Here is a 24981-nt window from a genome sequence, read left to right as displayed (position 1 = left end):
CACATCCCACCAGATCTGACCTCTCCAGAGCGTTTGTTATATATCCACTTTTCTCCCTGGGTCTGTTAAAAAATCCTTAATTTAACGTTAGGCATTTTCACAGATCCTTATTGCAACATCCCTAATGGGTCACAACTTTAGCTCTGCTTCACTGTTAAAAGGCAACATTATTGTAGCTATAACTATAAATGCAACCAGTTGAATTCTACTACTACTATCTGAATGCCTCATCACAGACTAGAATTGGCTTTTACAGCCGAATGTATTCCAAAGCTTCGAGCAAATGTTTTATATACTTTACAAAGAGAGCTTTTCAAATCCATTTCGAAGAACCAAAGGGTTTTTGGATTCATGCTAAGGGTCAACTTGATGTCTGTTTGTATTTAGTCACCCATTAACCAGTGAGTTAGACCAAAGAGGATGAATTTTACTGGTTACACAAACCTTCAAATCGCACCTGCATAGCTTTCCATCATTCAGGTCTTCAGAGAGTCACTTCTGGGACGCAGGGTAAGGTGTTGCGATATACTGACATATTTTAAAGACTTACTTCTTTTTTTCAATTTTACTGTCAATTTCAAACGTGTTTGGTAGCTTTGGAGTAGCTTAAAAGACATGCAATTCAAATTGTACCGTCTCTTTTAGGCTGTTTTGTTTTTGCTTTGTTTCAAACACCAAATATCATTCAATGTCAACCATGCAGTAAGGGTGATAATGTCTCTTTGACACTACAGATCATTCGACACCCACGCACACAAACTCCAGATACAGTCTCAATACAATACACGCCTCAAAACTACAACAGAAGGAGATTCATACTTCACTTCAAATCCTTGAGACACAACCTGCAAGCTGAGTCAGTGACAAACAAACACACACGTACAAACCTTTCCTGGGATGATGGTGTCTCGCTTGCGTCCCTCACTCCCTCACCTGTTGTCGCTGAGGCTGCTGGGTACCAGAGCGTCCAGGACAGCGGCGGTCAAGCAGCCTGACCTTCTCTCAGCGACTCTGGCCTTTGAGGAGCCCAGTGCCTTCAGGGTGAAGAGTTTGGGTGAGCTGCTCCGTGCTCTGGGCATCTTCCACCTCTGTTCCTTCCCGATGCTTGTGAACAACAGTGGGAAGGTAAGAATTGAGTTTGTGAGTTTTTTTTTATTATTTGGAGGAAAGTGAGATGAATAAGACTGACGAGTGAATGGATAAAAGGAGTCGGTGAGGCCAACACGTCATAGCAGTTCGTGAAATAGTCACGAAATGCAATCTATTGGTTTAGTGATTTATGTCTGATTACTTTTTTGATTCATAGATTTCTGGATATATTCTAAATTCTGAAAATAGTAACATATCCCAAAGTGACACCTTGATAAAGTTGATGTTTTGTCCAACCGACTGCACCGAATCAAAAATGATTAAAAGATACATTTAAAGGGGAAAGCAGTAAGTCCTCACATTTGTGAAGCGTTTGCATTCAAAATGACTTAAATGAGAAGTAGAACGTGGCATGAAATAAAAACGTTTTACACATTAGTCACATTACATCACTGAGTCTGTGTCACGCCATGAACCCCCGTCCTCCTCTCCATCGCTTTCTCCTCTTCTTATCCTCTTCTTACAGCTTCTTACAATAGCGCGCACCCTCCTGGGGAGGAGGGTGTTCTCCTTGCTGCTGCGGCCCTCCGTGTATGCTCAGTTTGTGGCCGGTGAGAATGAGAGTGAGATCTCTCAATCCATGGCAAAGATGAGCTCGCTGGGACTGAGGCCCATGCTGGCGGTGCCGATCGAGGAGGATCTGGGAGAGAGCACGGGGTACGACGACTCGTTAATAACTCAGCGTGCTCAGGCTTGACAAAATAGACTAACAACTAAACATCATTTCACATTGTAATTGGAAGCTGATTTTGCTCAAAGACAATTAGAGGATAGAAAAAAAACAGAGATGCACTAGTTATTCTCAACCATGCTCCTCTTTTGGGCAATTACACTGACTTAGCTCACATTAATGTGGTTACACGTGTCCTCCTGTGAGCTATTGTGCACGTGCCACACTTGAACAGGGTGTAAAATATTCATATTGTCACAACCCCGACTCAAGGCTGGACAAAGGAGGGGTTTAGTAACAACTTTAAGTTGTTACTAAGTTATTTTCTATAACTAAGAGGGAAATGAATGCAAAGACAACCTAAATACAACAATGTGGTAGAGAACTTGTTGCCTGTTGTGAATGTGATTTTCCACAATGCTTATGTTGTGACAAAATCTGGTCATGGGACCTGTTTGTTCCTGATAATAGAGGTAATTATTTAATATGATTACTATTGCAAAGTCAGTGCTGATTTACAAAGTCTCAAGCTCCTCTGTAAAACCAACATTTCCTTTAAAATGCTGTTTTAAAAGTGAAATGCTCTTGTGTGTTAAAAAAGCGATTGCTTTTTGTCACCGCCAGCGAGAAGAGATATGACGACAACATGGAGGCCATGTTGGAATGTGTGCAGATATCACACAGCAATGCCTGGAGCAAAGACCCGATGATGCAGCTGAAGATCACAGCTCTGCTCAGCCCGGAGCTGTGTGTAAGGCAACGATTCCCTCACCAGTCACATCGTTGTTAGGAAATTACTTCTCCAAGCCATTTTCAATTGAACTGCTACTATCATATTTACTGTAAATTAAGACGTTATGCAAAAAGCTTTCAATAGCTTTCAATATTTAGATTTTCTTTGGTGACTCAATGACTTTTCGGACTATTTTGGTCACAAGGACAACCGTTTGGGATATTCCCAGCTGCTTGAGGTCAAACAGTAGCTGAATAGTTCAAATATGTGGGAAACAAAGATAAGAACACACATTTAGTGTTGGATGAAGTGTGTAGACATCGTGTCATTTTTCTCACCGACACGTCTGAACTGCTTGTGTAAAGGTGAAGCTCACAACCCTCATCACCCAACAACCGTATGACCTGAATCTTCTTGTCAGAGCTATGGATGGAGAGGTCAGATATCTTCCTTTTGCCCAAGTTTATATATATACGAAGACTTACAGTGTTGATGAGGGTGATTCTGTTAAATTAAATGTTAAATGACCTCTGACCTTTGTCTGAAACTGCCTCTTTCAGCCAATCAAATTCCCCGGTTTAAATGAAAGTGAAGTTGCCCATTTCCTCTGTGGCCTGCAGAGACTCAACAAAATTGCAGAGGTAGGCCTACATGTGAAGGAAATGTATTCTACATGGGAGAACTGCATCAAAGAGACATTGCTTTGTAATTCTGAACTTTGCATCTTAAACAACTTTATTTTGGAGATCCGTTGTGCTTTTTTAGGCAAGCGTAAACAAAGTCAGAGTCCTGGTTGATGCAGAGTACACCTACATGAATCCCGCCCTCTCTCTTGTCACCATTGCGATGATGAAGAAGTTCAACAAAGACGGTGCCTGGATTTGGAACACATATCAGTGTTACCTCAAGGCAAATATGTTATTTATTTATAAATACTGTAGTAATAAGACTAAGTATGTTCTTACATTATCATTTATTCCCCTCTCCGTGTCTTCCAGGAGTCCAGGTCTCTCCTATTAGAAGCTCTGCGGCTGTCAAGCGATGAGGGTTTCTGTCTGGGGGTGAAGCTGGTACGAGGAGCCTACATGGACAAAGAGAGGAAGCTGGCAGAGGACGGGGGTCGTCTGGACCCCGTCCACCAGTGCTGGGAGGACACCAATGACAGGTGGAAAAAATACTTCATCTCTGGAGCACTCTTTTGAAATGACCATGATCATCTCTGACAGTGAACTTGACTCCAACACGTTTCCTCTACTTACTTGTGTTTGTGCAGTTACAACGGCTCCCTGGATGTGATGCTGGAAGCCATTTCGCAGAAACCTGAGCGACACAGGATCATAGTCGCCACTCACAACGAGGAGTCAGTGAGAAGAGCCGCCAAACGGTTAGACCACGTGCTATGACAACTTTTTGTGGCATGAATTAGTTCCTCTGCTTCCCTCTTCTCTTAAAGATGAACTCCACAGATTTCACATCAAAAGAAGGTTTATGGTTGCGACTCTGCTGCAGGTTATGATGTAGCTATTGTGTATGTCATCTTCAGAATGGAAGAGTTGGGGATGGACAATGATGGCGGCTCAGTGTGTTTCGGCCAGCTGCTGGGCATGTGTGATCACGTCTCCCTCACACTGGGTGAGCTGGAAGAGTTGGGGCTGAACCTGCAAACCTTCAGCTGAAGGCCAGCGGCTCTGGCCACCCAACCTCTCTTCATGTAAACTAATCTGGGCAAGAATTAAATGCTAAAATGCTCTCTCTCCTCTTTCCTGCAGCAAAGGAGGGTTATGCAGTATACAAGTCCGTGCCATACGGCTCAGTGGACGACACGCTCCCCTACCTGGTGCGTCGGGCTCAGGAGAATCGCACCGTATTGCAGGGAATTCGCAAAGAGAGGGACCTGCTGAGGCGAGAGCTCTACAGAAGACTGAGCCTGAGGAGAGGCAGCCAATAGGCACTGTTGTAAAATGTAATGCTCGTCTCTTCGTGGAGTTATGTTAAGGGTGCTTGGATAGCCCAAAAAGCCCGGAAATAGGCCTATATTTGATCAATAATTTGCCGAATTTGTTAAAAAACAACGTCATTTTGTACATTATATGAAATCCTAGAATAATAAAATCTGAAATTACACTGCTGTACTATATTTAACTGAAAAAGGGTTCAAAAATTATAATATTACCTAATAATAATTTTTGATCTGTAATAAAAACATTTCCTTCATTGGTTAGCTAACATGTCCATTGGAGTTCTGTTCAGGATATATGTCCATGTCAAATTTAATGTGATTTTACTGTACAGTCTTTGAGAACATTAAAGGCAAAGTTAACTCAAATGGCATTCATATTCATAATTTCCCTATATTTGACAGGATATTTTAAAAAAATTCTTAAGAGGTAATATTAACCTTTCACTTGATTGTTGTTCAGGAGGACCCCTACTATGAACACTATAAATGGCCAGTGTCACTATCTGCATTCTCCAACACAAGAAGGATTTCACATCCTGCTTCGCTCTTCACGTCAATAGCTTTGGAGTACAGTGCCTTCTAGTGGCAACATCATTGTTCCCACTAGCCACACTCATCGGCCAAATCCCAATGTCCCCCGTTATGGACTCACGGACTTTGAGGCGCGCTCCCGCGAAGTCCGTGAGGGTTTATGGCCGTCCCGTTGTCAAATCGTCAAGTGTTTGAGGGCTCTCTCGCAGACATTTTTAGCCCTTTATGAACCCTTTCCGTAAGTCAGGTATGCTGACTTAGCCTAGGGGAATTACCCACAAATCATTGCAATGTGACGTTAAAACACGGGGTAACCAGTGGACGCATGGAGACGTAAAAGAAAAGGTAAACAAAGAGGACGGCTCACGTGTGTTCAGCCTGGAGTATTACATTTACACAGAAACATTAAGGGTTAAAGATGGAACAAAAAATAAACATGAAATCAGAGAATATGTATTCATTTATCCATCACAGGGAAAAGGTGCTCGTAACAAGTGCCATAGGACAGTCATTACGGTGCCTTGCTGTCCTTCAGTAGAACAATGTCGCCCTTTTCAACGTTTGGGCATTTGGGAACGTGTAATGCTCTCAGTAGTGTATAAAGTACCCAAAAGCCATTCTTGAGTAAAAGTAAAGATACCTTACTGGAAAACGAGTCCAGTAAAAGTGAAAGTCACCTATTAAAATACTACTTGAGTAAAAGTCTTAAAGTATCTGATATTTACTGTACTTAAGTATCAAAAGTAATTCTCTGATATTAAATGTACTTAAGTATTGAAAGTAAACGTACAAGTAAATGCTGTTAATAAAAAAGCAAAGGGTCAGAATTTTGAGAATTAGGAAGTTTATTCTTTTAAGTGCTGTGGCCACCATGACCAAGGACAAGGAGTTGTGTTGAAAATAATTGGGTTTGCTGTGATCCATCCAGGAGCAACAATGTTGAACATCATATATTGTACATAAGTTGTGCTCTGTAGTACTTCCACTGCTCTGGCTGTGTAGATCGGCATATCCTAGAACAGGACTTTGCCATAAAGTCGCACTCGTCACACTTTAATGTGGTTTTGCAGTTTCGAGTGAAATGCGAAGATGATGAGCAGCACTTGAAGCAGATCCCCTGCTCCTGCAGGAAGGCTTTCCGTTCTTCGATGGTTTTCAGTCTGAAGCCACGGCATCAGTGGGTGCATGGGGCTTGTTATGGATCGTCTCATGCACTGACACTGGTGTTTTAAAGCTAATGTGCTTTAAGAATGTTTTCTCTCTTTGAGGGGAGCTGTTGCCAGGGAGTGCAAAGCTGGGATGATTTCTCATTTTGGCTTCGCGACAGATGAAATTACCTTTAGTAGATTACCTTTAGTAAAGGTCATTAGGTACCCATTTAGAGTATTGAGACCCTTTGCCAAGGTGGTCACTTGATCCTCATCCGAAATTTGTCGAGTCTCAAGGTTTGTTAGTGTATGTGTATGTGTGTTGTGGGTTGGTTCTCCCGAGGTTGGTAAAAAAATCACGGATCCATTGAAGTATATTGTCTTGGATGCCAAAGGTTGACAGTTGAAGGAGAAGTCTCTCATGGGGAACCGTATCAAAGGCCTTGGCATAGTCTAGGAAGAGAATATCAACTGGAAGCTTGTGACTAAGGGCTTCAGTCGAGATGTCAATTGCTTCTAGTAGGTTAGTGACTGTTGATCTACCAGACGTGAAGCCATGCTGTTGGTTACATAGAAGCTCGTTGGACTTCAGGTGCTCTGTCATGTCTTCAGCAATCAGTTTTTCCATGAGTTTGCACACTACCGAGGTAAGTGAGACGGGCCTGTAGTTTGCTGGATCGGACTTGTCGCCTTTTTTGAAGATGGGGGTTACTGTTGCCGAAATGGGTGATAACAGAGGACAGACAGACAGACAGACAGACAGACAGACAGACAGACAGACAGAGAGAGAGAGAGAGAGAGAGAGAGAGAGAGAGAGAGAGAGAGAGACACACATGTGACAACACATTGTGGGCGTCACACTCACAACATGTTATCTTTGTGCTAATCACCATGTCATCTCTTGCCGGTTGCATTCTCCAGTCTCAAGTATTAGAACTGTCGCCTTTACCACTCCAGCGAAAGCGATGCCAGCAACCAATCCTGCTGTCAGTAGACCTTTGACGCAACGAGACCACCAACGTCTGGTCTGAGTCTCATCAGGTGGAGCTGGCAGGGGGCACTCTTCAGGACACAGCTCATACACCTCATCATCAGATGTGTTCTCCAGGAGGGTCTCATTTCTCTGATTTTCAGATGAGAAATGAGAATGGCCAGCAAGTATCTGCTGCTCCAGCATCATCTTGTCTTTTTGCAAGTCATTTAGACGCTGCTCAAGGTCGTGAATTTGGGCGGACTGGACATTATTGACATGGTGAGCCCCCTTTAAATCCCGCTCAAGGACAATAATTTGGGCCGCTTGGACATCGTTGTCATACCGAGACCCCTTCAGAGCCTGCTCTAAGTCATTCACTTCTTCCAACAAGAGATCATTGTCACAATGAGCCCACCTTAGTAGGCACTTAAGTCTGTCAAATTGTTCCTGAGACATGTTTAGATTTCTTCTTTCCATTGTAGCTACTGGTGTGTCTTGAAAGTTCCTACTGTTTGGAGAAGTGAAGTCTGGGGTATAGCGTCGCTATGCCTTTCTGAACTGACGTCATTTGTGACGCTTTGGCTGGCTATGATCTCTGTGTGACGTCATGCCATTCTATGCGCCAGCTGTGTCACATTCCAGCGTATGCTAATGAGGCAGGCAGTCCGAACCGCATTCTTAAGCAGGATAGGGGAGACAGACAGACAGACAGCAACCGATTCCTAGCAAATCATCCCCGTTGATGACGTCAAAAAGTGCCAATAAACTATATTAAACTGAACTAGGCAGCCATGTGGCGTTCACTGCTATGTTATTTTGTGTTCACCTCCGCGGCCGCCACGTACCACAACGGCACAACACCCAGTGGACGGTAGGTTTCGGCAGGGAACACGTTTCCATGCTTAATCCCTTGTGTCGACTACATTACTATCGCCGGTGATGAGTGATTTATTTATTCATGCTGTGCGTCAGATCACATTCCTGTAAAGTGTGCGATGATATCGTTAGCCAACATGTTTCTTCTGCAACGTCCTTATTCTCTTGTACTGATTATAGCATATCCTCTTCACTTGATTCCAGCCGAGGTTTCAAGACTGTTTGGTCCATATACATTGGAGGGAGAAGGACGACAAGGAGGCGAACTGATGCTGGGCCTGCACAACTTAGCCCTTGTGTTGGCCTCCCGATTGCCGCCATACACCTTTTTTTTGAGTGAAAATAAAATGAAACAATGAATTATTTTGACTTTATATTATTTTTGACGATTTTACTTATCACAGAGAGGTATATATCAAAGTTTAGTGAGGATGCTGTTTTTGAATCATTTGAATTTTTCTAATAGCAACACATAATCACACCTGCTGTCCTCTGGGGTCAGAAATGACCCCGTCTGGTTTGACTGTTTTTAAAGCATACAGTATAAATTATCACCCACCTGTGTTTCAACTTTTTAGTCAACTTTATTCCAACTCATTACCTGACATATAAAACATGTCAACATTAATTTCTGCAACATTTAACCCTCCTGTTACCTTCAAATTTACTAACTCCTGGGGTCAATTTTGACCCCAGCAATTTGAACCTCCAGAAAATTATAATTAAAATTGCTACCCAAGTTTCATGTCAACCTGCAGTTAAAAGAGTTGAGGTTAAAGGGTCTGTTCAGACAAAAGTAACGTTGAAGTTATTATGGTCAACATGTCTACAGAACTGTCTCATTTTCAGTCAGTTCATTTTTTAGAACCTTGTTTGAAATATCACTTGTTTTATAATTTCCTTTGATTCTGGATGAACATGCCATGAACAGCTATGACATCAGAAAGAGAGATGTATAACTATCTCTCTAAAACACTGCTCCTTGTTTGATCACGACATTTTAGCAACACCTTATTGAAGTTTTGAAAGTGCCCATGATATGCAGCACAAAAATAATCCACATTTACAGGCCTCTCTATTAGCTACGTTATGCGTCTGATACATGCACTTTGGAATGAACCTTCCCTACATTATTTATAATATAAAAACTTTGTGCAATGTTGGATAAAGTGGGGTCCATGTCGACATTGTCCCATGTAGGAAAGTACGGTCATAGTAAAAATATTCACACCTGTGTTGGGTCCGGCTGTGCCTCATGTTCATTGAGAGTCCACAGTTGCAGCGGGGACTGGTTTCCCTCAGTGCGTAGTCGGTGGCAGTTCCAGCCATGATGGAAAAACTGAAGGCGCTTCTGTATGTGGGGTACAAAGCACCAGTGCAGAGCAGAGAGATGCATTTAGTTGTCGGGATTGAGAAGGCCTTCTCTCTCAAGGTTGGCAAAGATGGCGTAGAAGAGATCAAGTACGCCGCCATAAACGTCTCTCCAGAGCCTTTCTATTCTGACGGGGGAAAAAAATATTTTGTCTGCCTACAATGACAGTTTATTGCAAATATGTGTTATATATGTGCAAAGCTCTTCAGACTTCACAATGGAAATAGAAGGTTAGTCTAGGGTTAGCACTGTTGGAATGTGACACTGTGGGACATCCGCTAAACGGAAGTCTGAATCATTTCAAATGTAAAACATTTGGTGTCCTAATTATACTTTTGTTAATATAGCAGGGCATGTTTAGATTATATAATTAGGTAGTGTCGAGTTTAGTGTGGGATAAGAGGTTTACGTCATCTTTTTGTTTCCTGCTTTGAATTTATATTAAAATAAATAAAACTGTCAAAAGGAGAATGCAAAACACGCCGTTTAATTGTCGTAATTGTTTATTAGATAAGTCAACAATACTTGAAACATCCGTCACTGAACTTACAGCCACAAGCCAGCCACACTGCAACGCCTTTATTATACAATTTTGTATCAGCTATAATAACCATAAAACTCTTTTGTCGAAAGAAGTTGGCCGAACTGAAACACCACACTAAGCAGTTGCAGTGGGAAGGGCTTTAACTGCAAAAACTTTCAGCTGTTTCAGCATCAACTGAAAGCGGTTTTGAGTCAAATGGAGGAGAACAGCTCACAGCCAAGTGTTGAGCACAGAGACCCAGATAGATGTTACTGTTATGGAATGGAGACTAGTTCAGGTGGAAAGACTGAAAACCACACGGTTCAAGCTCAGTAGTTGCTTTGGTGGCCTTGATAGCCGCCTTGATAGCCGCCATGATGGTTTTGGTGGCCGCCTTGGTGGTTTTGGTGGTCGCCTTGGTGGTTTTGATGGCCGCCTCGATGGCCGCCTCGGTAGCCGCCTTGGTGGTTTTGATGGTCGCCTTGATGGTCGCCTTGATGGCCGCCTTGGTGGTTTTGATGGCCGCCTCGATGACCGCCTTGGTAGCCGCCTTGGTGGCCGCCTTGGTAGCCGCCCTGGTGGTTTTGATGGCCGCCTTGATAGTTTTGATTTCTGTAGCCGCCTCGATTGTAGCCTCCCCTGTTCTGGTAACCACCTTTCTGATCTGTAAACAAACAAAGAGGAAAACATAAGTGTCCACATGTCAGGATTTAAAACAAAAATAAAATTAATCTTACATTGTTTTAATGGTTTGCACACATTTTAAACAATTTAAAAAGTAGCCACAGCTGCAAGAAGGCTTCTTCAGAACTGCTTGTCGGACGGTCAAATAGCTTCGACAATATTACATCTCCACTGTCTCCATTCGCTCCGCCTTCCAGTGCAGCCGTTAGAAAGAACTATCAACTTTTCCTGTTCGGACATAACCTAACCCGTAACCGTACATTTTAATGTATTACAAGTTGTGTAACAAAAGTGATCGTTAAACGCAGCAATGAATAAGGCGTGTTGCCAGAAACATTTTTTGCATCCAAAGTGCAACCTCAGTGTGACTCAACAGCTATTCTCAAGCACTAGTGGGCCTCAGAGCGCCATAAGACGCGTTTGTACTGCCAAAAAGGAGGGTGAAATATAAAAATACTGGTGAGGAAATATGACTGAATACATTCAATTTAGATTCAAAATGGCAGGGAGTGATGAGTAAGCAGAATATATATTTTGGTAATTAAGGCAGAACACATGCGTGTGCATAAAGTTACAAAAGGTTGACAACCCCCGGATTAACATACCTCTGTTGTAAGATTTGTTCTGTTGGTAGCCACCTTTCTGATCTGTAATGCAAAGAACAACCAGTTATTATTATGGGGTTGAAAAGTGCTGTTAGAAACAATGATAAGAGCGATGAGAGCGTAAGAGCTGTTCCAGGAACAGCATTCATAGCATTGAAGATGTCCTTTAATGTTACTTATTGTTCATTGACCAACAGGGTGGAAGTAAACAACAGTACATAGTATATCTTTCATACAGTTTGGATCCACACTCGCCTCTGTTGAAGTATCCTCCATAGATGCCTTGCTTGAGGTCGAAGACGCGCTCGTTGTTCTCCACCAAGCTGCCCAGTTTCTCAGCCAGCTGCAGGGCCATGTTCTGCAGGGAGGTGGGCTCAGTGCGGTGCATCACCACGGTCTGAGTGGGCTGGTCGAGCGACGCCTGTTGGCAAGAGGACAGAAAATATTTAGGACACGTAAAAACAATTGCACAAAAAAAACAAAAAAACACAAAGTTTATGCACGTAAAGATGCAACAGAGGCTTACCATCAGCTCCTCGTTGATGATCATCTTGCTGATGATGCTGTGAACGGTGGGTATCTCCAGCTCAAACATTTCAGATAGTGTCCCCATGCTGGAGGACAGACACAACAATTGTAACACTATTCTTTCCACAGAACAAATTCTCATGCCGAGATCAAAATTGAGCTTCGCTTGATCTTTAGTGACTATGCACCAACACTAGTGGGCAGTGTAACGACTGATTAGAGCCATTTCTGGTCCAAGTGGATACTTTAGTAGTGAGTGCAGTGGCATCACGTGCTTACCTGATGGAGTCGTATACACTGCTGTAGGTGAACAGATAAGTCCTCAGGGACTCTTCTTGGATCTTCCTATAAACAGAAAACACAACCTTAAATGATTAAGAGATAATTCATAATTCAATTTAAGCCACAACAGCAACTGGATAAGATTGAATGATGAACATTTGACTTTAAATTAGCTTATGGAAAGAATGGTGTATGCTAACCTGACGAGCATCTCGCGTACTCGCTGCGTCTCAGGAAACAGGTCCCACACTTTACTGTTCATCTTCTCATTGATGATGAAGGAGTGGCAGGTACGCCAGTCTCCCATCTTCATGGCCTTGCTGGCTGCCACCACATGCTCCCTCATGCTCTCTGGGGGTCCTGGAGGACAAAGAGAGCGACAGTTATCCTCTCTGGTGTCTCTACGGATTAAACATTGTGGTGTAACGAGTTGTTAGGGGACACGTTACGTACCCAGCAGTGGCTGTCTCTCTCCCACCCTGAGCTGGTGATGGAACTGCTTGCTGATCATCCTGCGGCGGGCATCAAACTCATGGGCGGCCATGTAGGGGATTTCCAGCAGCATGGCCGACACCAGGTACACACACTCCAGCAGCTCCAGGTTGATGTGCATGTGGAATGGCACCTGTAAGGGAGGAAATGGTACGATGAGGTCTACAGTTTGGACCAAAGTGGCCATCCTAATCACAGGCCGACCGTGCCTCCCCTTGAGCCTGGGCGATATCGCCTAAACATAAATTCTACGTTTTTTTTACCGGTGGGTCTTTCAACCCCGGCGTGGGACGGACTAGCTCGCCAATCTGCTTGTTGCGTTAACCTCATCATTTATTTTCCGGATGGAAGTCGTTTAGCAGAGCACAGAGACTCTTTTGGTAAGAAGCGTTCTGCTTCTCACAATTTCAAGAACTCATCTGATCTGCACGGATCACGTAGGTAAAAGGAGACATGTTTGCATGCTTGAAATGAGCTAAAATCCAGTAATTCTGCCCGAAACGGCTCCTGTGTATATCATGATCAAAGAGTAAAACCAAAGTGGTTCTCAGAGGTCTTCTGTCACACAGAATCACATTTAGTCAGCAAAGCCAGATTACACCCAGCAGATAATCTTGGTCTTAACTTTACTGCTCGTTTAAGACTTACTTGTCTTCTCTTTTCAATCTTCTCCTGCTCGGCGTTCCTCTCCTGCATGTTCCTCATGAGCAGGCCCTGACCCAGGAGCTCCTTGGCTCGGCCAGAGGACTGGATGTCCAACAGGGCGTTGTGGGCGTCTTTAATCATGCCCTGCCTGAATGCGCAAATGCCAAGTTGCACCATGGTTCTGTTGTACAGGATCTAGACGAGAGAGAAGATATGTACTTAGATGCAACGCTACATAAGAGAACATCTATGAGCTCTAAATGAACACCGTCTGCCTACCTGTACGGGTGGGTCAGCGTGCTGGATGTTGTCCTGCAGATGGCTCATGAGCATCAGGTCGCGGGCCTGGTACCAGCGAGAATGCAGAGCGTGGTGGTAGATGTGGCAGAGGATAGCGCAGGTACGGATACGGTCGGTGCGATCCTTGGCGTAGATGAACTTGCAGAGGCGGTCCATGATCACGGCGCTGTCCTCCCCCTCGCTCTCCTCCTGGTCCTGCTCGGACTTCGCAGCACACAGAGACACACGTTTCAGCACATCGCCATCAGTAACACATCTACAGAGAGACAGAGTGCCACTCCAGTGCTGTTCTTACCTTGGTCTCTCCCTGAAGGCCCAGGCTGCGTCGGTGAGCCTTATAGTCAAACTTGTAGTAGGTGTGCATGATTCTGCGTAGGTAGATGCGGCAGATCTCCTCTGTGCTGCCCTTGGTCTCCATGTAGTCGAGCAGCCGGTCGATGATGCCACAGACGTGTCCCTCGTCTTTCAGATTGTCGACGTACTCTGGAGGAGAAGAGAGCGATGAGCTACTCGAAAAAGCCGTTTGGAAACGTCAAGTGATGCAGAAACACACTTCAGGGATCCTTATATCATTAATTTCTAATACTCTATGATTTACTTTCACATCTACAATGACGGTACTCACAATTCAAAACAACACTTGTGTCTTTTTCCTGGTATAGCTCACCTTGTGAATGGGGATCGGTGTTCTGCATGATCTTGGTAAACTCTTCATCCATCCTCTCCACCAGCGTTAAGATGCACCCACGCACCCTGAACGGCTGACAAACGCAAATAAAGCAATAAATATTAGTTTGTGCAAAAGGTAAACTATTTCCAGGGACGTTTTTAATGACGGCTTCCCATGAATTAAAACAATGCAGACAATCCCCATAATATGTAGTTCATACATACAAGTGTCATCTGAAAATACCAGAACGGGAACAAACAGAAAACGGGATACCTGGTCTGAGATGATCAGATTCTCACTGTCCTCTGCAATGTTCTCCCCGATGAAGATGTTGTTGTGTTCAAACAGGATGTCCAGCAGCTCATCTATACAGTCCAGGCACTTCGTCCACATATCAGGCTGAGGACAAAGAGTCAGAATGATTCATTTACAAATCAAATACTAGGAGGAATTTCAATGGTTTCTTTTTTACTTTTCCCAGGTACAAACTCTGAATTTAACGGAAATGTTTAACATTGAGAAAAATAAGTCTCCTACCTTCATAAAGGCTGCCAAGTTGGGGTTGTAGTCATACAGGGAGGCGATGATGTTGAACTTAATCTTGACCAGGATACCTTGGCCCAAGTTATTCTCAGCAGCGATGTTTGCCAGAAGGTGGAGCAGTTCAATCTGTGCAGCCCTGTTAGAGAGAGAAAAGGGGGAGTGGGGTAAGAGATCAGAGGAAACGCAATCCTTATAATAGTGACATCATCTTTTAATGGATTCTGCACCGATTCATATTATTGTAAGTGTCATGTGTACAAAGCCTTTTCATTCCGCGTGACTTATAACACTTGCAAGGACAAATAACAGATATGCAAGGCTATACAAAATTTAAAAAAAAAAAAGTATAATTATTATGAACAATATGTGTGGTCATATTTTCTATTGAAGTGGAGCTTTAGTGAATGATGCCATGTTACCTGTCGGTGCCCTTTTTGCCTCTTGCTTGCAGGATCTCATTCAGCTTCTTCACCACCACCGGTACGTTGATCTCTGTGCCTTTGGCAAACATCTTGGGCTTTTCCTGCAAATTTAATACAGCACACAACATAAATATTGACTCTATTTGTTGATTCCCAGAGACAAAATAATATTTGATATATGAATGAGCGCACAATCTCTTGTTCCATCAGCAGTAAATGAATAAAGACGTATGATCAATTCTTTACCTTAACCATAGGTGCGCCTCCTTTCACCTTCTCCCAGCCTCCCTCGACCCCCTCTCCTCCCTCCTCCTCCTCAGCCTCCTCCTCAAGTCGCTCTTTTTTCTTGGGTTTCTTCTTCTTCCCACCGGATTTCTTATCGCCGGACTTCTCACCATCCTGGGTCCTGAGGACAGACAGAGTGTGGTGGTAAGTATACGTACATAGAGGGATAGCAACTGCTTGACCTGCTTTGGTTTACATACTGCAAGTTACCATCATTTTCATCTATCAGTTATTAATATTATTTTTTATAAAGTATCCATAAAGAACGACGCGGAGGGAAAGACTCACTTCTTGAGGAAGACCACGGCCAGTGAAGCGTTGTTCTTTCCCTCGCCGTCATCTGAGCTCTCACTGCCACTGTCTACAGTGTCTGAGCCCCAGTCTTCATCGTCGTCATCACTGGAAGAAGACTCATCCTGTCAAGGGGGGGGGGGAACCCGGCACATTAGAATCAGGTATTTTGCAGCATGTTGCTCATTGCTCGTATGGTTTGCTGGCCTCTTACCCCGGATCCTTTAGCAGTCTTGAGGAACTGGCTGGCCTCTGGGATGACCTCTGGCTTTTTCTTCAAGAAGGCCGTGGCTGACACTCCATCTTCATCGGCCTCTCCCTCGCTGTCAGAAGATGAGCCTTGAATAACAAAAACCAAGATGAATTTTAGATATGACGCTTGCACTTATTTAATAAAATCATGAGGTCTTAACATTCAAATGCTCACCTGCGATACAGGCACACTTTTTTTAATGTTTGCAAAAGCATTAAGCACAGAATGAAAAAACAGCTGATATGTGGCAACGTTTTTCTCTTCGGGTATCTAAAGACTTTCTCTCTGTGAAACTTTTCTATATGTTAAAACATATTTCCCCGATCTACTCTGTTAGGATGAACACAGCTAGTTTATATATTTGACAGTTTCTTGTGATTTAAAAATAACCACCGGCACAAACAAGCTTACCAGAATCCCCTGCCTCTTTCTCCTCCTCTTCATCGGCAGACTCCTGTGGGTCCTAACAGAGAGAAAGAGAACACAATTGAGATTTTACTTCTACCTTTTACACACATGGAAGCTGCCCAGCACAGCCACAGTCTGAAAGGTGGCCACTGGCCAGCACCTATGTGGTGACAATGCATGATAGGCAAGTGCTAATCTTTTACTTTATCACAGACAGAATCATGTTACATATTTAAAAAAGCCTCACAGCTCTAACTTCAATCTAGACGTGTAGTTAAAATCCCATAAACAGCTATTTTTCTGTATGTTTCTGTAGAAAGTTTCCCACTTTACCTCCTTGTATGAAGCTATTTCCGTTTCGTATTCTCTGTTGTACTTGCGGATCTTCTGACGTAGGGTACTGAGGGCCTTTGCGTTGTTTTTGTTCATCTTCTTCTTGCCCTCTTTGTCCTCCCAAAGCTGGAAAGAAAATAATGTTGATCATTTCTACTCCACTGGAAAAGTGGGGACTTGTATATTAACTGTGTCAGACTGCATTAACCAAAGTTAACAAGCTTTGTTTACTGCAGGCAAAGCAAAAAAAAAAAACATTGTAAAATGACATGGTTGGTATGTTTTGAGTCGTGGTTTAACTTTGAGCTACTGACCTGGTTCAGGTAGTCCTCCAAGTCGGCCAGAAGACGGATATAGAAAGGGGGAACACCCTCTTTGTCCACTATAGTCTTGCTTTTGAGGAACGCTCGACATAACTGCTCAAAGTCCTCCAGACATTTGGACATGTCACGAATCTTCATGGCATTTCGGATGGTCTTGATGAGGTTGGTCAACTCCTCAAACCTAAGAGATACACGAATGAATACATAAAGAGCACCTGTACAGTTTTTACGATATGCTGCTTGAAAAGATAGCACACCAACCTTTTGTCTTTGGCGCTGCGCACCACTCTCTTGGTGTCCTCCTCATCATCACTAAGCAGCATCGACCTGTGAAAACAATATGCATGTGTGAGATCACCACAAAGAGTAGATCTCGAGTCCTGATTATAGGATTAAGTTGTACTGACTGCTTATAATTTCCTCCGGGTGCTTTAGGAGTGATCTCATCAGCAGACGAGGACTCCTCTGACTCGCTGTCAGACCCGGTGGCGAAGAAACGAGACATTGCTGAAGGAAACGGTCAATCTGTGAAGACACAATTTAGACATGTGAGGAATGATGATAAAGTCATTGCACCCGAGCTGTTAAAAATATGTGCAACATGTTGCAGAATAACAAGAGCTTCCTATTGTTAGATCTGCATGAAAACTAAATTTCCTAAAAGAAATAGGAATATCAAAATTGTGTGCCTTTTAATTTGGTCTTCTGGTTAACATACACAATTAACTGAATAAGACTAAACAAGTTATTACATTTCAGTTTGTTGCTGGTGCGAGATATATATCTATATAGATATATATCTATATAGATATATAACTGGCCACAAAATATAGATATATAACGGGCCACAAATTATTATTCTGTCGTATCGTCAAGCTAGCTGTTGTTTGGCTAGCCATCGTTAGCTCACTTTAGTCCGTCACAACTAGCCAATAAGAAACTAGTGTTAGCTACTGTTGCTTCAATAACGGACAACAGGTCACATAATGCAGACTTTGAGGGCTAACATAACATTTGTTTTAAAATTCAACAGTTTGTGCAGTTTTCCAGACAAAAGTCGACGTGGCTGCGTTCAGACGCTAGTCAGCAACCAACGGCTGTACCGTTACGTGCTAGCTATGCAACGACAACCTTCGCTAAGCTAACTCGCGTTGACGAAGCCAATTAAAGTGAACATCAAACTTTAGTTGCAGCTACACGTTTTACACGATGCGTTTAATCAAAACCCACAAAAACATACCGCAACATATTAATTTGCGAGATTTACAACGCGAACACTAACATGGCGCAGGGGTTGTTGCTAAGCTAAAGTTAGCATCAACCGAGAGAGCGAAGGGGCCTCCTCGCATGTGTGGCCGGTTACGTTCCCTAAATAAACTAAAGTATAGATTAATCACCCATAATTAAATAAAATATCGAGACAAACTCACCTACGTCCTTGTGAAAGTTATCTTGTGGGGTGTCTGTCTCCTTGGAATCGTTTTAAAATCCAGTTTTGCTGTAAAGTGGTCACAAATAAAAGGCGTGCGTGAGCCTTGCCGGGCACTTGCGTCAGGAAAGGAAGTAGGAAACAGAGGAACGGTTTACGGCAGCTCTACGACAGCAACAGGCCCACGTTACGTTGCCACCCAGCGGGCGAAACGGTAAATTCACCAGACATAAAAACATTCATCTAATATGTGCGCCCAGATTTGTAACAAATAAGATAATAATACAACTACAAAGCACAATGAACTCTTCAGATAATTCCCAGGATATTATACCATGCAAAAAGCATGTAACTTACCCTGTAGATCCATCCCCAAACCGTTATCCCTTCCCTTATATTAATACTCAGTGGCACAAGTAAACAAAGGAAGCGCGCTGAAAGCGCTCCAAACAAACTTTTACGCACACGCGCACCAAATGTCAATCTGAACACACAAATGTAGGTTACGATGAAAACCAACCTTCAGACAATTTCTACCGTTTAGTTGACCGAGACGCTGGGAACAAACAAATTAAAAACCGCACGAATATGTACCAAATGCCCAAAACTACACCTTCCCAAATCTTAGAAGTCACAGCACAAACGGGAAAAAGACGGACGAGTCCCCAATTAGTCATAACCTGGCTCCTAGGCTACGACAAATACGGAAAGGACACAAGGGATGATGGTAAATTAAAAGTATTTATTATAACTAAAGAAATACTCAGGTGAAGTGTGTCAGTTATGTTTAGGCTGCAGCAGGCCCAGATGACGCTTGCAAGTTGCTCTGTGCGTAATTCTGTCGAAGCTCTCCCTTGTACTGTAGCGACGTCCCCCTTTGGGTTCGATGAGCTGATTCTGTGTAGTGCTGTGGCGAACGTGGTTGAAGCTCGCTTGGGAGCACGTCCGTGGTTTCAGGAGAGTTGCTTGCTCGCTCGTCGCTCTGCTTAACCAGCGGTCTTCAGTGCGTAAATACCCACCACAAGTAGCTGCACGAAGACTAGGGATGCGCTTAGTTAGCTGTGTTGTCTTTAGATAGCGAGGAGACTCCAGACGGAGTTGAGGATTATTAATTTATATACAAGGGTAAACTTTGTGGTGTCTGCCTGGTTCGACTGTGTGCGTAAACGCGGATTTGCTCAGTGGGTAGTCGTTGTAAATAGTTGAATGTGTGAGGTTGAGACGTTCATTGCCACTCCATCTAAGGATACATTCACAAAAGAGTAGGTGCTCTTAATCCCTTGTGTGTAAAAAGGAAAAAAAACAATTCCATTAAAATGTATGTTAATTCATCGTCTTGTTTGTTCACTTTATTATTAGGGCTCAGCAATACAGCTGTATAGAAATACCATATGTATGTACAGCAAGACCGAATTTGAACACAAATGTACGTACATTTTTCTCATTTGTAACAGAATAAACAGTCAAAGCATACAGTCTGACCACTGAATGAGTACGTGTAGGTCCACGGAGTCTGTACACAGTATCTTCATTTCAGCGCTGTCCTTTATTATTATTATTATTATATATCATATTTACAGTGGAAAAAGGTGATAAAATAAAATTAAAATCAGCATTATTCTTGTTTACTTTTCTTCAGCAGCTCTGGAAAAAGAAATATGGATAATTGCATTAACTATTTCAAACATGGGACAAAAAAATAAAAAAAGTGGGATCTTGACACATTTATGAGACCGGACTAAAAACACCAAGACGAGAAGGTGGACTTTTTGGATTACTAACACTACTAATACTCTGTAACAGCGTTGCAGGTATGACATCGCCTTAATAGCCACACTGTTGCATCCCAACCAAGGAGTTAAACATTTCCCTAAAAAACTCAGTTTGGAAGTAAGAACAATACATAACTAAGCCAACCTGGGACAGAGTCCACCTACACTCCTATGACGTCATTACTGAGGAAACTATTTGATACATGGGACAGAAGAAGTCACCTGAGGGATTGTTAAGGCACTGATACTTCTTTAAATCTTGAACATTGGAGCATGTCATTTTCGAAGTCATTATTAATAAACTTTAAGATAAAACTACTGTAACTAGACTTACCTTCTTTGAGTCTCTGTATTTCTTCTAAATGCTTTTTGCAGTTGGCGCAATCTGCAATGCAATTTGAATCATATTACTGAAGACAAGGAATCTTTAATCTTCTGCTTTTTATTGTCTGTACATCAGACTTGGATAAATGAAGGTGGCTTCCTGATGTATGACTTCCCTCCGTTACTTCTCCTCTCCCAGCCAACGCTATGTGGTGATGGTAGCGATAGTAGCTACTATCCACAGACACCCGTTGGAGGCTACCACTTTCTATCACGCCCATATATAGTATAATGCATTATACTTATGTGTTATGATATGCTTATAGCACTGTAGAATTATAGCTATTAGCATACTTAATAATAATGCCTTTTGCTTTAGCTAGTAGAGCTCTATGGCTGCTTGCGGGCGGTTTCAGGGTGCTAGCTCTGCTAACAGCACCGCAGCATCTGAAAGCATGTGATGAAGAAGTTAAGATTACTGAACACACTTGACCATAAAACCCTTCCGGCAACACAAATTACATCACACTATGGTTTAATTGTTTTACATTACAGAACAGTATGGTACAATCACAACCTACCGTTCTTTTGGGTTTTAGCTGGTAAAGCTCTCCTACTAGTTGTGGACCGTTTCACGGTTTTGGCTCCGTTTGCAGCATCAGATACTGAGGCTTCGGTGCTAGTGGATGGTTCGAGAGTATCTGAAAGCATGAGATAAAAGTGTGAGTTTATATTTAGGAAGCTCAGAAAAGTCCAGGTTTTGAACACCATCATAAAAACTGTTGTACAGTTTTAGTTATAGGGGTTCACCGTTTTTGCACAGCTTTTGTGCAAATACTAACCATGCAGGTCTTTGAAATGCAAAAATAAATACAAATAAATGCATTCTATTTTTTTACCCATTCTCTTCCTCTTTGCTCCTGGGAAAGAATCACCTCTAGTTAGGAGTGACTTATTTGCTTGTGAAGTCTTCGTCGCAGGGTTAGTAGCCGCTTAAGTGTCAAAAAAGGGGAGAAAAAAACTAAACGATTACATTGAAAATCATGTTAATTCATCGTCTTCTTTGTTCACTTTTAGTTTGTTTATATTGGGGCTCAGAAATACCATACGAAGGTAGAGCAAGACCAAACTTGAACTAAAATGTACGTGCATGTATTTTTCCTGTTTGTAACTGAATATCAGAATAAACAGTTAAAGCATACAGTCTGACCACTGAATGAGTACCTGTAGGTCCACGGAGTCTGTTAGATGATGCGGTGCTTCTCAGTGATGGCGGCCTGAGACCTGTTGCAGCTCTCTGGATGCCTGACGGAACGCCACTCACCTGAGGTCTCTGCAAGCCTGAATGGGGTTGCTTTGATCCTAATGTCAGCACAGAGGGAAGACGATGTGGACTGTGAACACTGTACGCAGCTAAAAGTAAAGCTGAAGTTAAGAATGGGAAGAAAAAAAAAACAATCTGCAAACTAACCGAGCTACGTCCTTAGTCTAAAAATACTTCACAAATTGTAACATTCACCAATAAAGCGCACAGATGCTGACAATTCTCATGCCTTACTTCTAATAATTTACCCTCAAGATGTATAAAGAATGAAACTACACACACACACACACACACACACTGCCTACCTGTTGTTGAAGAACGCAAGTGGTGAGAGCTTGATGTTCCTGTGGTCTTAAATACACAAGAACAGAGGATGTCATCAATGTACATGCAGTCAATGCTCGTGTGCAGTTTTCAGTGACATTGTCAATTGAGTTCATTTGATCAATTCTATTAAACACAATGTACTGTCAATATTTTGTACACTTAGTGGTTTACAAAAAAAAGACATTCAAATCCTATTACCTGGGGTGCACCAGCAGCGGTTTGGGTTCCCTGTCTCGTCATGGGCAGGCCTGACGTCAACGCGCCAAACCTTCCCGACGGTGCGGAGCCTGGCTTGTGTCTCAACAGCTGGGATGCAGCTCTCGAAGGAGGCTGCATCCCAGTAGCAGCTGTACGCATCAAGAATGTTTTTCGGTCACAGACGATGTTTGAGGGAACATCCGATGGCAGCTGACCATCTGGCTTCCTGAGACCATCCCCATACAGCCTTTTCTGGACCGCTGTGGTTTTGCCGCCCTCTCGTTGAGTATTCAAGCTTAAGATTTTACAGGTAGTCATTGGTGTTGAAGCGCTCAAAGAGTCTACCCTGAAATCTACTGTATCATCCAAATTGAATGGGTTCGCTTTGTTGTTCTCCACATCCATGTTCTGATGAACTAAAGTGTCGGAGAAACCATCTTTCAAAGGCAGACTTGATTGGGATTGATCCTTAGTGTCACGTTGGCCGGCTCCAGAAGCCTCCTCAACAGCTGGATTAACTTCAGACACGCTCTCAGGGGTGTCAACCATCCTGGTATTGGGGTCTGTGCTAGAAACTGGCCCATTATGTTCTGGAGTTGGGGCTACAGAATTGTTTTCTTTCGGGCTACTCGTTGCATCACAGACCTTAACAGGACTGGACTTGTCGAAGGTGTTCTGGCGACCGCCACTCGAGCTCGTTTCTGACAAAGTTATCGTGCCGTTCTGCCGAGGAGATTGCGCATCGAAAGTGTTTTGGAGGCAACTGGTTGCAGCACCAGCATCCCCTAAAAAAGTATTGGCACAGGTTTTTTGAAGAGAATGTCTGTCAAAAGTGGAGTTCAACACAGCAGATGAACCGGTTGCCTTCACAGCGGAGACATTCTGACTGATAACGAGGGAAGTTTCAGTGGTGTTGTCCGGGACTGAAGTAGCCTGATCTGTAGCCTCACTCTCCGCTTTGGGGCTGCTTTCATTAGACGGGCGAAGATCCAGTGTCGTATTCTTAGGGCAGGGTATTTGAGCAGGGGTGTTTGAATCCGTGGAGGAACTCTGAGGAGAGGTTAATGTGCCGTTCACAGACCCAGATGTTTTTGGGCTTGGTCGTGTCTCCTTGCTAGACAACTCGGCATCGTGGTTGGCAGGCGGCTCTTCATGGTTAGCTTCCACAGCATTCGAGGTCACCAGAGGTTCACCATGAAGCTCCGAGGTGACATTCTTTGAACTAGTGTTGCACTGCATGTCGGAAGTAGAGAACTGCGATGCAGCACACCGGACAGACACAACGCTCGAGGAGCTCATGTCGGTAGTAACATTAGAAGGATGACTATCGGATGTTTCTTCGGCTGATGTTTGACTCTTTGCCAAGTTTGATCCACTGTGCTCCGGTGAAGGCCTACTGTTTTCCAAAATACTCTCCTGTGTGACCTCCATGGAAGATAACAGCTCTGATTCACGTGTGACATCAAGGAGAGTTATTTCTTCGAGGTATCGGGCATCCATCCACTGCTCTCGATTACTTATAGTCTCAGGGGGTTCAACCATTTTATCATTAGAGTATGTACTTGTTGTACTATTATGTTTAGACAGTTCAGGATTGTGGACTTCAGAATTGCCTTCTTCAGCGCCGTCACTTGAGCTCGTTTCCGACGTTATTGTGCCATTCTGTCTAGAAGGTTTGGCGTCGAAAGTCTCAGGGGAATCACATGCAACATCAAGGAGGGTAATTTCCGGCAAGAACTCGTCTTCCAACCGGACAACAGGAGCATCCGGGACATTCAATAAGCGCCCACAAGACATTTTGCCAGCTGTCCACCAAGACCCTCCGTGCCTGCAGCGATTTAATCAACACAGAACATTTTGTACTTTTACATTACATCGGGAAAATGTCACAATTATTGCCAGCTCTGATATCAAACTGGCTTTAGAACTGGATTATGTTAGTGTCAACATAATAAAATGTACAGACTAGTAAAAATAGCAAGTGGGAACAAAGTACAATTAAAAAAACATTTTCACTATAAAAGATAAAGCCATGACTATCCGCTGACCGGTGTCAACCACACAACATGATCACTAGAAGGGAGATGCACACTGTGTGACTGACGTTGATGAACATGTATTTACCTTCAGTCTAGAGAGGCAGAAAACATATTCCGTTGCTATATTCAATAATGTCGACAACATCAGCCGACTAAGATAAGCTGCTAAGACACATACAACATGGCAGGTAGAAGAAACCGTTGACGTTTCATCTTGAGAGGTCCCAGTATGGTTGTGCTCGAGGCGTATAAGACAGCCAGGAATGAGGCTAAGCTAACATTAGCTTGGTAACGTCAGTTGGTAGAACGGAAACAACTTTGACCTACCAAACTCAACAGGCACTTCTTGGTGGAGGTTTATATTCGTGAAACGACTTTAAAAAAATGTTTCGATTCGAGTCTGTCGACTGAAATATTTATCTAGTAAACAACAGAGTGTCAAAAACAACATCGAAAAGTTCATGAAGTCACTCAGCGCCGCTCTTGGTTCAAACAACGTCACCAGCTTTCCTCAAATTTATTGGATCATTCTAACCAATCACAGCTGAAGGCTTCTTCTTCGTGAGTTT

The 24981-nt window shown here is 43.1% G+C and overlaps 3 protein-coding genes across 4 annotated transcripts; 1 reads left to right on the top strand and 2 right to left on the bottom strand.

Moving 5' to 3' along the window:
* Nucleotides 1–897: 897 nt before the first annotated feature.
* On the top strand, nt 898–4682 carry prodh2 (proline dehydrogenase 2; the record flags this gene model as incomplete). Its single annotated transcript, XM_079182712.1, has 10 exons — nt 898–1125; nt 1616–1806; nt 2444–2570; nt 2918–2989; nt 3113–3193; nt 3318–3461; nt 3551–3717; nt 3826–3936; nt 4096–4184; nt 4322–4682. The coding sequence occupies 10 exons, from the start codon at nt 898–900 to the stop codon at nt 4498–4500; spliced, it is 1389 nt and encodes a 462-aa protein (XP_079038838.1). The 3' UTR covers nt 4501–4682.
* A 5221-nt stretch (nt 4683–9903) lies between these two features.
* Nucleotides 9904–18563, bottom strand: eif3c (eukaryotic translation initiation factor 3, subunit C). The gene is made up of 23 exons (XM_079182030.1): nt 18430–18563; nt 17407–17524; nt 17261–17326; nt 16991–17180; nt 16677–16802; nt 16347–16398; nt 15897–16021; nt 15680–15807; nt 15353–15512; nt 15104–15207; nt 14679–14820; nt 14415–14540; nt 14139–14232; nt 13767–13954; nt 13451–13675; nt 13175–13366; nt 12488–12659; nt 12235–12394; nt 12032–12097; nt 11751–11838; nt 11480–11645; nt 11225–11266; nt 9904–10599 (listed from the first exon to the last, which is right to left on the bottom strand). Exons 2-23 carry the CDS (start codon nt 17502–17504, stop codon nt 10265–10267), a joined length of 3045 nt encoding a protein of 1014 aa, XP_079038156.1. The 5' UTR covers nt 17505–17524; nt 18430–18563; the 3' UTR covers nt 9904–10264.
* Nucleotides 18564–19792: 1229 nt separating this feature from the next.
* On the bottom strand, nt 19793–24815 carry LOC306712959 (uncharacterized protein). 2 transcript variants are annotated; one of them, XM_079182450.1, is made up of 8 exons: nt 24740–24815; nt 22374–24201; nt 22154–22199; nt 21749–21886; nt 21424–21516; nt 21106–21225; nt 20535–20585; nt 19793–20072 (listed from the first exon to the last, which is right to left on the bottom strand). In XM_079182450.1, exons 2-8 carry the CDS (start codon nt 24168–24170, stop codon nt 20044–20046), a joined length of 2274 nt encoding a protein of 757 aa, XP_079038576.1. In that variant the 5' UTR covers nt 24171–24201; nt 24740–24815; the 3' UTR covers nt 19793–20043. The 2 variants fall into 2 exon arrangements, with proteins under 2 accessions (XP_079038576.1, XP_079038575.1); XM_079182449.1 differs by having other exon boundaries at nt 19793–20585.
* Nucleotides 24816–24981: the final 166 nt, after the last annotated feature.

This window comes from Pholis gunnellus, assembly GCF_910591455.1.
Source record: "Pholis gunnellus genome assembly, chromosome: 21".
NCBI classification, from domain to species: Eukaryota; Metazoa; Chordata; class Actinopteri; order Perciformes; family Pholidae; genus Pholis; species Pholis gunnellus.
Note: the sequence above shows the minus strand (reverse complement) of the source record. Positions and strands in the feature narration are given on the sequence as shown.